The sequence below is a fragment of the Pseudorasbora parva genome, chromosome 12 (genome assembly GCF_024679245.1).
Source record: "Pseudorasbora parva isolate DD20220531a chromosome 12, ASM2467924v1, whole genome shotgun sequence".
Classification (NCBI taxonomy): domain Eukaryota; kingdom Metazoa; phylum Chordata; class Actinopteri; order Cypriniformes; family Gobionidae; genus Pseudorasbora; species Pseudorasbora parva.
In genome coordinates, this window is record NC_090183.1 from 31,538,064 (window position 1) to 31,550,018 (window position 11,955).

The 11,955-nt window shown below is 35.6% G+C and overlaps 1 protein-coding gene across 1 annotated transcript; it reads right to left on the reverse strand.

Annotated features, from left to right (window-relative positions):
• Positions 1–1,335: 1,335 nt before the first annotated feature.
• On the reverse strand, positions 1,336–6,083 carry dmrt2b (doublesex and mab-3 related transcription factor 2b). The gene is made up of 3 exons (XM_067458435.1): positions 5,505–6,083; positions 4,411–4,507; positions 1,336–2,385 (listed from the first exon to the last, which is right to left on the reverse strand). The coding sequence occupies exons 1-3, from the start codon at positions 5,823–5,825 to the stop codon at positions 1,712–1,714; spliced, it is 1,092 nt and encodes a 363-aa protein (XP_067314536.1). The 5' UTR covers positions 5,826–6,083; the 3' UTR covers positions 1,336–1,711.
• Between the last annotated feature and the right edge of the window lie 5,872 nt (positions 6,084–11,955).

Genomic DNA, 11,955 nt, shown 5'->3' on the forward strand with positions numbered 1-11,955 from the left:
GAGTGAGTGGTGGGCGGTTGCAATTCACAAACGTACTGCTAAATGCCGCTAAAATTTGTTGAAATCCGATGGATCAGAAAGGCCTCCATTGGCAGCAATGACATTTCCTCTCTCAAGACGCAAAAATGGTACTAAACACTTTGTTACAAAGTCCACCTCACTCCAGTGGTTCTACAATAATTTTATGAATTATACAAAATAATTTTTGTGTGCAAAAAATTACTAAAAATAACAACTTTATTCAACAAGTTATATGACACGCGTTCAGGCATTCAGGCATCCAGAAAATTAACTTTAGCACCATTTTGCTAAAGGTCCGAAAGCACAATCAATGTAGAATTCACCAGCTTAGATATGGCGCGTCTTTCTCTGCTTGTAAACAAAGTTCCTCTCTTCCGCCGGCTTTAAGTCATTTTCGCGCATGCTCATGGTGCTTTGAGGGTTCACGTCAGAGGCACAGATGGAAGACAAGTCAGTTGAATAAAGTCATTATTTAGTTTTATTTTTTTGTGTGCACAAAAACTATTCTCGTCGCTTCATAAAATTATTGCAGAGCCACTGTAGTGAGATGGACTTTTTAACAACGTCTTTAGTGCCTTTTATGGTCTTGAGAGAGGAAATATAATTGCTGCCAATGGAGGCCTTTCTGAGCCATGGGATTTCAACAAAAATATCTTCATTTGTGTTCAGAAGATGAACGGAGGTCTTACAGGAGTCGAACGACATTAGGGTAAGTAATTAATAACAGAATTTTTATTTTTGAGTGAACTAACCCTTTAACGTTACTTTATAAATATACTATTGTTAAAGGTGCACTATGTAGTACTTTTTCAAGTAAAATATCCACAAACCAGTGTTACATATTTTATTCAGTTGAGTTCTTAAAATATCCCAAATGTTTCCAAATATTTTTAAATTGTGAGAAAATTGCTATTTTAACCAAGAAGCCGAGACGTCTGAGAGAGTCGCCTGTCAATTGCGTTATATCTACGCTACCCTTGGTTTCCACTAGGCCAGTGTTATATTTTTTTTTACGCTTTTGTTTTATTTTGCAGAAGCATTTAACTTTTAGCAATGTGAACAAGTGTCACAGCAGCCGCCGAGCGAGCGCACAGAGTAATGTCATCATCATTTTAAACACACTTGAATGTATCTAATATGATAAACAGAGCTGCGTTACCTCATACTCATGACAGGAAAAGCGGAAATGGTGCTGGCGACTGTGTCCAATCATAATAAAAGCCCCATTGCTCGCGAGGCGTGTGTTTGTGTAACAATCACTCCAGCAGCCACGCACAGCTCCACAACACTTGGCCCTGTTCTGCTTCATAACGTTAATAACCGCATCCATGAACATGATTTCTGCTCGAGTCCTATTTTCCACTGGCTGTAAGGTGAAGACCAAATGTCCCAAGATTCTGAGCTCAAACTTGGCGTCATCAAACTACACCTTTGTTTTGAATAGGTGACCTCTGGCGGACGGAAAAATTACATAGTGCAGCTTTTATTTGTTAAATTCATAATGCCCGTTCATAATACAGTAGGCATTACTAGGTAGTTAATTTAATTTATAACTTGAAATTGAACTAATAATTATAGTAAGCAAGATTAATAAATGCAGTAAAAATGCTATTGTTAGTTCATGATGACTAATGTTAACAAACTGAACCTAACTGTAAAGTGATATCTTTGGGAAAAAAATGTATTCTTCTCATCTCATAAGCAATGCCTCTACAGAGAAGGGTAATGGTCGTGTTTTTTTGAGGGGGTCTTTATTTGCACCCTCCACACAGTCCATGTGTCCCAATGACCTGCAGCATTTGTGCGGTGGTTTAGCTTGTACCAGCACGTCTGCCATATTCACTGAGGGAGGAATGTCTTGCTTTGACATGATGTCAACAACTACACTTTTTGGTTTGACAGACATATCAGAAAACCCGCTGTCCGGTGTGTTTTTAACCATGTTGACGCCTGGGTTTGTGCTGTAAGGCAGAATCGTATTGAAAATGTCCCAGTTCTCACACACTCTTAGAGAGATGCTGTCTGTCAGCATATCTGTACTGCAGTCTAGAGTCTTGGATTTAAGCATGTGGTGACGGTGAGGGAGATCACAGTCAGTCAAAGGTGGGCCACTTTTAGACACAGGCATGTACGTGGGCATGATTGGGTCTGACAGCGGGAAAAAATACGGAGAGGTTGCGGAGGGCACCACAGCCTGGAGGAGGAGAGCAGGCAACTCTTCCATCTCTCTTTGCCTCAGCTCTCTTTCCAGCATCACAGTCTCCAGCTCTTTATCAGCAAACGCTCTCCTCTTCCTCATCCGAACACTAACCGGGGGTTGATGGAGTCTCTTCGGCCAGTCCTCCAGCACAGGGGGCTTGTAGCCTACAGTATGACATAGATCAAAAAAAAAAAATAAGTTTGTCACATTTAAATGTATATATTTTAGAAGCCTCTAGCAGAATAGACTGTCCAAAAAAACTTATAAATTGAGGTATTTTGAATTCAAGTATCCAATTAGAGACCAAGTATCTAACCTAGATTATACACTACTGTTCAATACACCCTAAATATTGAGGGAATATGGACAACCCCAACCACTGGGTTAAAAGTATAATAAAGAATGTAACCAAACAGTTGGATTCGTCCATTTTGATCCAAATTTGGTTTAAAGGGTTAGTTCACCCAAAAATGAAAATTATTTATTCATCCTCAAGTCATACTAGGTGTATAGGACATTCTTCTTTCAGACAAATAAAATTAGGAGTTATATTTTAAAAGTCCTGGTTAATCCATGCCTTATAATGGCAGTGACCTTTTGGGTCATTTTTAAAATCCATAAAAGTGCACCTATCCATCATATAACTGCTCCACAATGCTTAATAAAGGCCTTCTGAAGCAAAGTGGTGCGTTTATGTAAGAAAAAATATCCATATTTAAAACTTTATAGACTAAAATAACAAACTACGTATGCAATTCGATTTACCTTGACGCGATGTATAAGCATTGCAAGCTTTGATGGCTCTCGCCAATAGGGCTGGGCAAGAAACTCAAGCCCATCTTCTCTCATTTCGAAATCTTCAGCCATTTCTCTTTAAAAATTCTTCTTTTATACTCTAAATAATGATCAGTGTTTTGTTTTGCTCTATCCTCTGCGCTTCTGCGTTCTTCAATACGCAAGTGTCAAAGGTTCAAGGGTTTCTCTTTTGCCGTAAATCGATACGTACGGCAATCAACCGGAAGTTATTTTAGTCTGTAAAGTTTTAAATATGGATAGTACACAATGCGCCACTTCGCTTCAGAAGGCCTTTATTACCGACCACCCCCCACCCCCGGATCCATGTGGAGCAGTTATATGATGGATGGATGCACTTTTATGGACTTCAAAAACGAGACAAAAATTCACTGCCATTATAATACTTGGATTAGCCATGACTTGTTTAATATCACTCATATTTTATTTGTCTGAAAGATGAACGTCATATACACTTGGCTTGCGGGTGAGTAAATCATGGGCTAATTTCAATTTTTGGGCAAACTAACCCTCCAAAACAACCCAGTATTTTTCAACCCGTTTGGGGTCAGTAAGATTTTTCAATGTTATTTTTTTATTTTTTATTTTTTAAAGAAGTCTCTTATGCTCAGCAAGGGAAAATATACATTTATTTGATAAAAATACAGCTAAACAGCAGTATATGTGAAATATTATTAAAATAAAGATTTTAAATAACTGTTTACGTTTTAATAGATTTGTAATATATTTTAAATACAATGTATTCCTGTGATGGAAAAGCTGAATTTTCAACAGACATTACTCCAGTCTTTAGTGTCACATGATCCTTCAGAAATCATAATTATGTTGATTTGGTGCACAAACATATTTTCTTCTTCTTCTTATTATTATTATTATTAGTATCATCAATCTTGAAAACAGTTGTACTGCTTAATAATTTTGGGGAAACAGATACATTTTTGATGAATAGAATGCATTGTGTAATTACCGGTATATGGAATTAATGTACAAATAATTTTCACCTCATTTCACAGAAATTAAAAATACATTTCATCGACTATGGAACTCATATAAGTTTAACTTCTTTAAACATTCTAACTGATCAAACACAAATTAAGTGTATTTAAATTTATGATAACAATAAAATCAGTTTGACCTCAATGTTGACAGAGAGAAACACATCAGGGAAAACCAAACTCCAAAGCAGTTATATGAGCCATTTTTTTGTTGTAATTCCTCTCCCCATTTGCATATTTTTAATTACCTTACATAAACATAAACAGATTTATTCCCAACAGAGGGTTCTGTAGCATAACGGGTGAACTAATCCAGTTTCTCCCGATGTCGCCTTTCAGGGTGCAGTTGTGTTAATGAGATGTGTGTTAATTAAGGCTTACCCTCTAGAATACTCTTTGCCAGGAGACTAGGTGCCCTCGTGTAGCGCTGGTAAGCTGTGCGTCTGAGAGCAGAGGTCATTTTTTTACCTTTTTTGCCCTGTTAAAGAGAATGCAAAACTCAGCATTAATTCACAGGATTGATAAAAATATACTAACGCTAAAAGGCTCCAGTGGATGGCTTGTTTTTTCAAAAAGAGGTTTGTTTTTCTTAGCAATATCTATTGGATGACTTACACAACTTTTAAATAATTCCATATCAATAACTACCCCAATGCAATTCAGTTATTTTGCTTGCTCTCATTTTTTTTGTTGATAAATTGATGAAAAGATGTTTATCACTGTCAGAAAAAAGTTAATTATTAATCTTTAACAAAAGTATGTTTTGAAAATCCCTGTAATGCATTTTTGCATTTGTAGAAATATGTTCAACAAGATCAGAATTGCCATACAATGTAACTTTTAGTACCATCTTTGAAGTGTTTTTGAGTGCTTATATTATGAAGTGTAAATATCATACTGTACATGAATATATTGGCATTCTGTATCATTTTATATATAACTATCATGTTGCAACCATCTGATACCAGTACTATACTGCAAGTAAGTTTTATGTATCAGATATATTTTTTCTTTTCTTTTGCAGAGACATGATTCTGCCTTAATAATATTATGTTTCTATTGATTTCATTATAATATATTATTTATTTATTATGGGGAACACCTAATTTACTGCTTAATAATAGGTTGGAAGGATTTTTTTGCAGCATTTAAGTTAGGATTCTGGTATAATTAAGGGATGTAGAATATGGTTATGCAGAATAAGGCATTAATGTGCTTTATAAGTACTAATAAACAGCCAATCTACTAGTAATAAGCATGGTAATAAGCAACTTAATAGCGAGAATTGATCCCTCAAATAAAGTGTTACCTTAATTTGCTAGACTACATACAGTTCAAATCTGCAAGGAATGTAAGCTACACACAGCTGCACAAAAGATTCAACAAAAACACTGTCACTTTGTTTGCAAATAACAACATTTCAGTTCCACTGGAGCACTCGGAGAGCTTTAAATTGCCCTGCTTACTGAACCAACCTCTGTGGCCTGCTGTCTCCGGAGGGCGACTTGTGCTGCCATCACTCTCTGTCTCTCCACGACCAGCAGACAGTTCGCGCATTGACAGTCACGCCAGCGACACAGGCGCTTGTGACCCTTGAGGCGCGACACGACGCCGTGATTCCTGCAGCGAGCGCACTTCGGGCTGCGGCTGAGCCTGCGCGGCGCTGGAACTTCATTCGTCCTCATCCCCTCCCGCCCGTCAACGCTCTCCCCGTCAATGTCTTCAGCCCATTCCGCGTTGAGGGGATCTAGGTGGGTTACATCTACCTGTGAGTCTCTATCCGCTTTAGTGGACATTTATAAGCCGTTATCATGAACCCACGCTGCGCATCATATGCAAACGAGATATTTTCCAATCACGCAAGCAAAGAAAAGCCTTAGTGGAAACTGCAGGCAAGAGTTTTGAAATTGTAAGCCATTCAGCTGTGCTACTGCTATTGAATCTGGCTGTTTGCTGGAAGGCGCCTCTCACCTGGCTTGCCAGTGGATATGTAGCTACTGTCGGAATGAAGCAGTGATTGATCTCATAGTTACCAAGTTTCAGACACTTCTCAATATTTAACTTTCCTCGTTGTGAGTTATTGACAACGTCACGCGGTTAATGATGATGCAACGCAAACTCCTCCTATCTGCTCCTGTTACTTTGGGCTGTTACCTTTATTAACACAAGACAAAGGTTTGTAACCCACTTCATGAATATATATATATTCATGAATATATATATATATATATATATATATATATATATATATATATATATATATATATATATATATATATATATATATATATATATATATATATATATATATATATACATTTTTTATTTTTTTTTGCGTTAGCGGAAGTTCTTGAATGATTTGAATAAGAAAAAATGTGTTAACATCAGTATTATGATTTTAAAGGCGCTACAATAACTTATCCCTCTATGGTATGCATTATTCTCCATTAAATGTTTTTTTAAATAACTTTTTATCACATGAAATAGCTTCAATCATACAAACTATTTATATATGTATTTAAATGTAGATAGATTGTAAAAAAAAAAGTAGATCCCTATCATTTAATTCTTATCTCATCCATCATTACATGGAAGAGCTAACTCTGCACTTTTCCTATAGCCTTTTCCCTAAAATATTTCTGTATTTATTTTCTGAAAATAATAAATTATTTTGTTACTTATACATTTCTTTCTTTTCTTTTTGGTAGGTTATATTAACAGATTTTTATCAATACAATAAAATAAAATACCCATTTGTGTAAATGGACGCTTGAATCAAATCCTTAGCTACTGAAATGTAGAACGTTGAACACAACTGTACTACAATAAACACTTTAAATAAACAAACAAACAAATAAACAAACAAATAAATAAATAAATGGTAAAACTAAGTTAGACGTTTAAGTTGATTTGTGAATAAAAATATCTCATTTACTTATCAAAGATTCTGCTAAAAAAAAAAAAAAACCTTAAGAAAAGATTAATATAGCAATTTCTGGAGCACTTCAACAGGTGTCTTCCGTGTGAGGGTGACTGTGGGAAAGAGAGATTTGGAGGGACATTCAAATATCATTTTACTTTAAAACAGCACAGTCCTTAAGGCCTGCTCTCTAAATTCCCATAATGCCATTTATTGTATTTTTATTCTGCATATCAAGGACATGTTAAAATTGGTAAAAAGTGTTGTTTCCTATAGTCAAACTTGTTATATCCCATTGTAAATACATAAAGGTGCTAAAATCAGGAAAATTCGATTGTGCCGTTCATATTTTCACATCATTTAATTTCATCACTTCAAATTAATAACAAAGAATGTCCAAATACTGATTTTATTACCATCATGGTAGTTTTAAAGATTCAGTATTTATTTACTGCTAGCTAACAAGTGAAGAGTAAAAAGTGTGCCTAAATGAAGAATCATTTATTTATATTTAACCCACACATAGTCATGTCACACTGAATATTTTAGTATGTACTCTTACATTGTGAATATGAAAATGTTGCTGCAGCCTTATTCTTCAATGTTACAGTAAATATTTTGTTCCAGCTGTTAAAGTACAAGCCCAAAATGCTAGAATATATTTAGAATTATGATGAATTTAACAATATTTAATAATATTCTATTTAATGTTGGTGTCATGGGTAATGGTAATTTCCTCACAGCAAAAGCGCATATTAATTATTGAATTAAATAACACTTAGCCCCACTCAGTAACTGAGTGTTTTTGTCCTCTTTTGAAAATCCACATAAACGCACTGCATTCAAATGTAGGACACTTAACATTTACTCAACCTACAATATCAACAGTATAATGTGCAGCAGTTTGCAAAAACCTACTATTCTTGTATTCAGTGTTAGAACCATCCAGTCTTATAATATTTTTGTAGTTGCAATGTTTTTTTTAAAATGTTCATAAATGCAGTAGTGAATAAAGATATTTTCATTTCATTCTGTACAGCATGACTCTTCAATATTTAGTCTATATATAAGCAATATTTTATTCTGCTCTTACAGACAACAAATGTAAAATCTGACACCTAGTTTATGGTTTTAAAGACACATTATGTGCACTACTGTATGTGGTTTTTGCTGCAATAGTGGACAGTGAGATTGACCTCTGCGACGCCCCCATGTGGACGCTCTTTGTATCACCAGGACCTGCTGGGCATTAAATATTGTAACCTTGGGTGCCCCCCTCTGCTATATACAAGTAATCACACTCAGAATAAAAGATTAGTCATCACATTAATGAAAATAAAGAGGTTGTTTCTGTATATGCCATTCATATCAAGGTATTATTATGATATTCACTATGGTACTGATCTTTAAATCAGCATTTCATAATGATGCTAAAACTGATAAAACCACACAGAATTTAAATGCTATTATTAATATTCATTTCCCCAGGCTCTCTATATACTGTTGCACCACTATAGACCATTTTCTGCTATATTGACAACTATGATCAAATTAATTGTAGCTTTTATGTCACGATTAAAAACAATATGCCAGATAACAGTGACAAGATGATGCCTTATTCTCTTGACATTAATATGTCATAATTGTATAATACACTTTGTTGCATATGCTTTTGGATCGGTGTGTGCACTAGCTCCTTGGGAGTTTCTTTTTTAATATGTCCCTCCTAGGTATTATCTTTCCAAACTGTCAGTTCAATTGTCATCACATAATTGAAATTACACACAACATCATTCTGAAATTGAGTTATCTTCACGGAAACACCTGCATCTTGTTTGCCAACATGCATTATAATTGAAAACTGAGGTTTATTTGCTGCATTTTAAAAAATGCAATAAATGTGGTGTTAAAGTTTAACTGCTAGCATAAAAGTATCACAAAGTAATATTAAGCTCTCTTTCTACTTATTTGACTACTTTGAATTGAATTACTAATGAAAACAAAACTAGTTGAAAGTTAAGTATAAACGATAATACTAATAAATACAATAAATTAAATAAACATGATGGTTTTACAGTGTGTTTAATGCATAATCTGTCAGAATAAAATGTTCACAACTCTATCGCAACTTTCATTAAGGTAAACTTTCCCCCAAATTCCATGCATCAAAGAGGCTGTGAAATCACCTGATCTTAATGCCACATGACATCAGTTACAGTATGAGAACATGCTTAATGTGTTTTGCATACACGTTGGTTGGATATACATTTAATTGAATATTGAAATATAGATGAAATTTAGAATTTAGAAACTCCAAATTGGGCCTATATATGGGCCTCGGAGGCCACCAGATGGGACCCGATCTTAGTTAGTCATCCCTCCAGTTGGTCAAACCCAACAGCATCAAAATTAAGAGGCTCTCTGGCACGGGCACATGTGAAATATTTTTTCATATTATGCCAATGTGTGTAGAGAGGCTGGAGGGGCAAATCTGGAGCCTGTGAAGAGCATGGAAACGTGTGTGTGTGCAGTGGAAAGACTCATGCTCTCCACGCCGCCTGATGAAATGCTTAATGACCTGAAGAGAATCCCTAACCCCCGAAGTCACTTGCCACAGACATGCACTGTTCTTGCTTGATCCACTTATTTATTTTACTTCTTTGTACAATTCTTTTCTTCTCTCACTCTGTCTTTCTGCGCAACAACATCCACAGGGCTCAAGCTTAATGCTAAGATGTCGTGACAGGAGAAGTTGGTTGGAAAAGGTCTTCGAGGGTTTAAAACTTTCTAGGTGTCAATCGGTTTGATTTTATGTGATTATGTGTCCTTTGGATGAATACATAAGAAATATAGTTTCCTTATGGTGAAAAACTGTAAAAGGTTTAACAAGACATTTCAAGTAATTTTAAATTAAAATACTGTTAAATGTACAGTTTTTGGAGGTGAAAAAACAAACAAAAGTCACCTTACAAGTGGAAAAAAAGTCAATTGATATTTCTAGTAATCCCTGTGTGACATTTCAGATTTTTTATTTTTATGGAAGGGTAGCAGAGCTGCCATTTGGGAACATTCTGTAGCCAGAACCCCCATGCCATATATGTTCGTGTCCATGTTGTGCCAGATATCATGACTCTTTGAAACTATTTTCATATTACTTGTATATTTTTATGCTGACAGTTGTGTACCATGGATTCCTGTTTAATGATGTTATTTAAGTTCTGTCTGGCCCAAATAAATGTCAATCTTGATTCATCTTGTGTCGCATGAGGAGTTTGTAGGTGTTTCTGCAAATCTTTCTGTCAGGGCAGATTCATACGGAGGACCCCATGAACTGGAGCATAGCACTAAGCATGAGGGGCAATCTGATTCCTGACTGTCACTGTTATTAATATGTTGCAGTTCCCGTGATTATTGTTCCAATTACAGTTTTTGTTATGAGTAAGCATGTGCGACTCACTTAAAGGTAAAATATTTCACTCTGCATTACCGTTTGAATCTTTATTTAAGGTTTGAATACAAATGCGGAAGAGAAGACAATGCTGAATATAGTCGTAGTTTTTGTTATTTTTGGACCAAGAGGTATTTTTGATGCTTCAAAAGATATTCTAATAAACTAACTGATGTCACATATGGACTACTTTTATGATGTTTTTATTCCCTTTCTGGACATGGTCAGTATAGTGTGCCGTCATACGCTCTCGGACTAAATATAAAATATCTTAAACTGTGTCTGAAGATGAACGGAGGTCTTACGGGTGTGGAACGACATTAGGGTGAGCGATCATAAATTAAATAAATTTCATTTTTGGGTGAACTAACCCTTTAATAGGGTAACAGTACTATGGAAGTCAAAGGGGGTCCATCAACTGTTTGGTTACTGACGTTCTTCAAAATATCTTCCTTTGTGTACAGCAGAAGAAATAAATTCATATAGGTTTGGAACAACTTTTTTATTTTTGGGTGAACGGTCCCTTATACTTCACAAATAATGTTTTTCTTACAGTGTAGTGGGACACTTTCTGAAATATGATGCAGCTATGGTATTGTGTTAGAGCCACAGTTCCCCACTACATTATACAGTGGAAATGGGAAATATTAAATACAAAACATGTAAGTCACACTTTAATAGTTGTCTCACTTTACATGTATTCATCCTATTTTTATGCCGCAGTCTTTCTGAAGGAACAGACTTAACATCACATTATTTATGCATATAATATTAGCATACTTTGTTATTACACTCTTTGGCTTTTAAGTACTCTGTGTGCTCACCACATGTGCCCCCACAAATGGAGGCAAAATCTGTGTAATTATGTCAACTCTTCCAGCAGAGTTTGACATCTCACATTCCACCGTCTCTCCACTGTCAATGTGTAAGAACTGAAAACAAAGAGAATGAGAATATGATGAAAAGGGTATGGGAATGGATTCTTCGTGTCAGAAGGCGTATGAATATCTGGCAGTTTCAGCACAGGTTAATGAGATCTACTAAAAGTAAAAAGCAATATGCAAATGCAGAGGTGCCCTCGACTGCCTTGATGAAAGATTCTTCGCACAGAACCCTTTGTCTTCCTGATATGTTGGTCTGGTTTATGCCACACTCTCATTTCTGCATGTGTTTTGTGATGCACTTCTGCTGTCTGCTTTTCTCTTGGCTTTGCATTACAACAGCAATGGCAAAAAAAACTGAACAGCCAAGCAGAGGTTGTCTGTAGTTCTGGAGTTAGGGTCTATTACATTGTTATACAAGCTGAGCAAATGGCAGCGACTGTCTGAGAATTAAATAAAGACAGAGCGCTGAAGCCTGAAACCCCTCCCCTATTTTCACAGCCAGTCTAACAGCAAGGAATATGTGAGTGTTTTGCATTGCAAAACATATCATTATGCCAACCATGATTATTCAAAAAGAAATAAGCACTGGGGAGCAATATTAAACGGCTTTAATATAGCTTTTTTTTAAACTAGACACAATCAAAACAACAACAAAAGAGGTATGCTTAATTAAC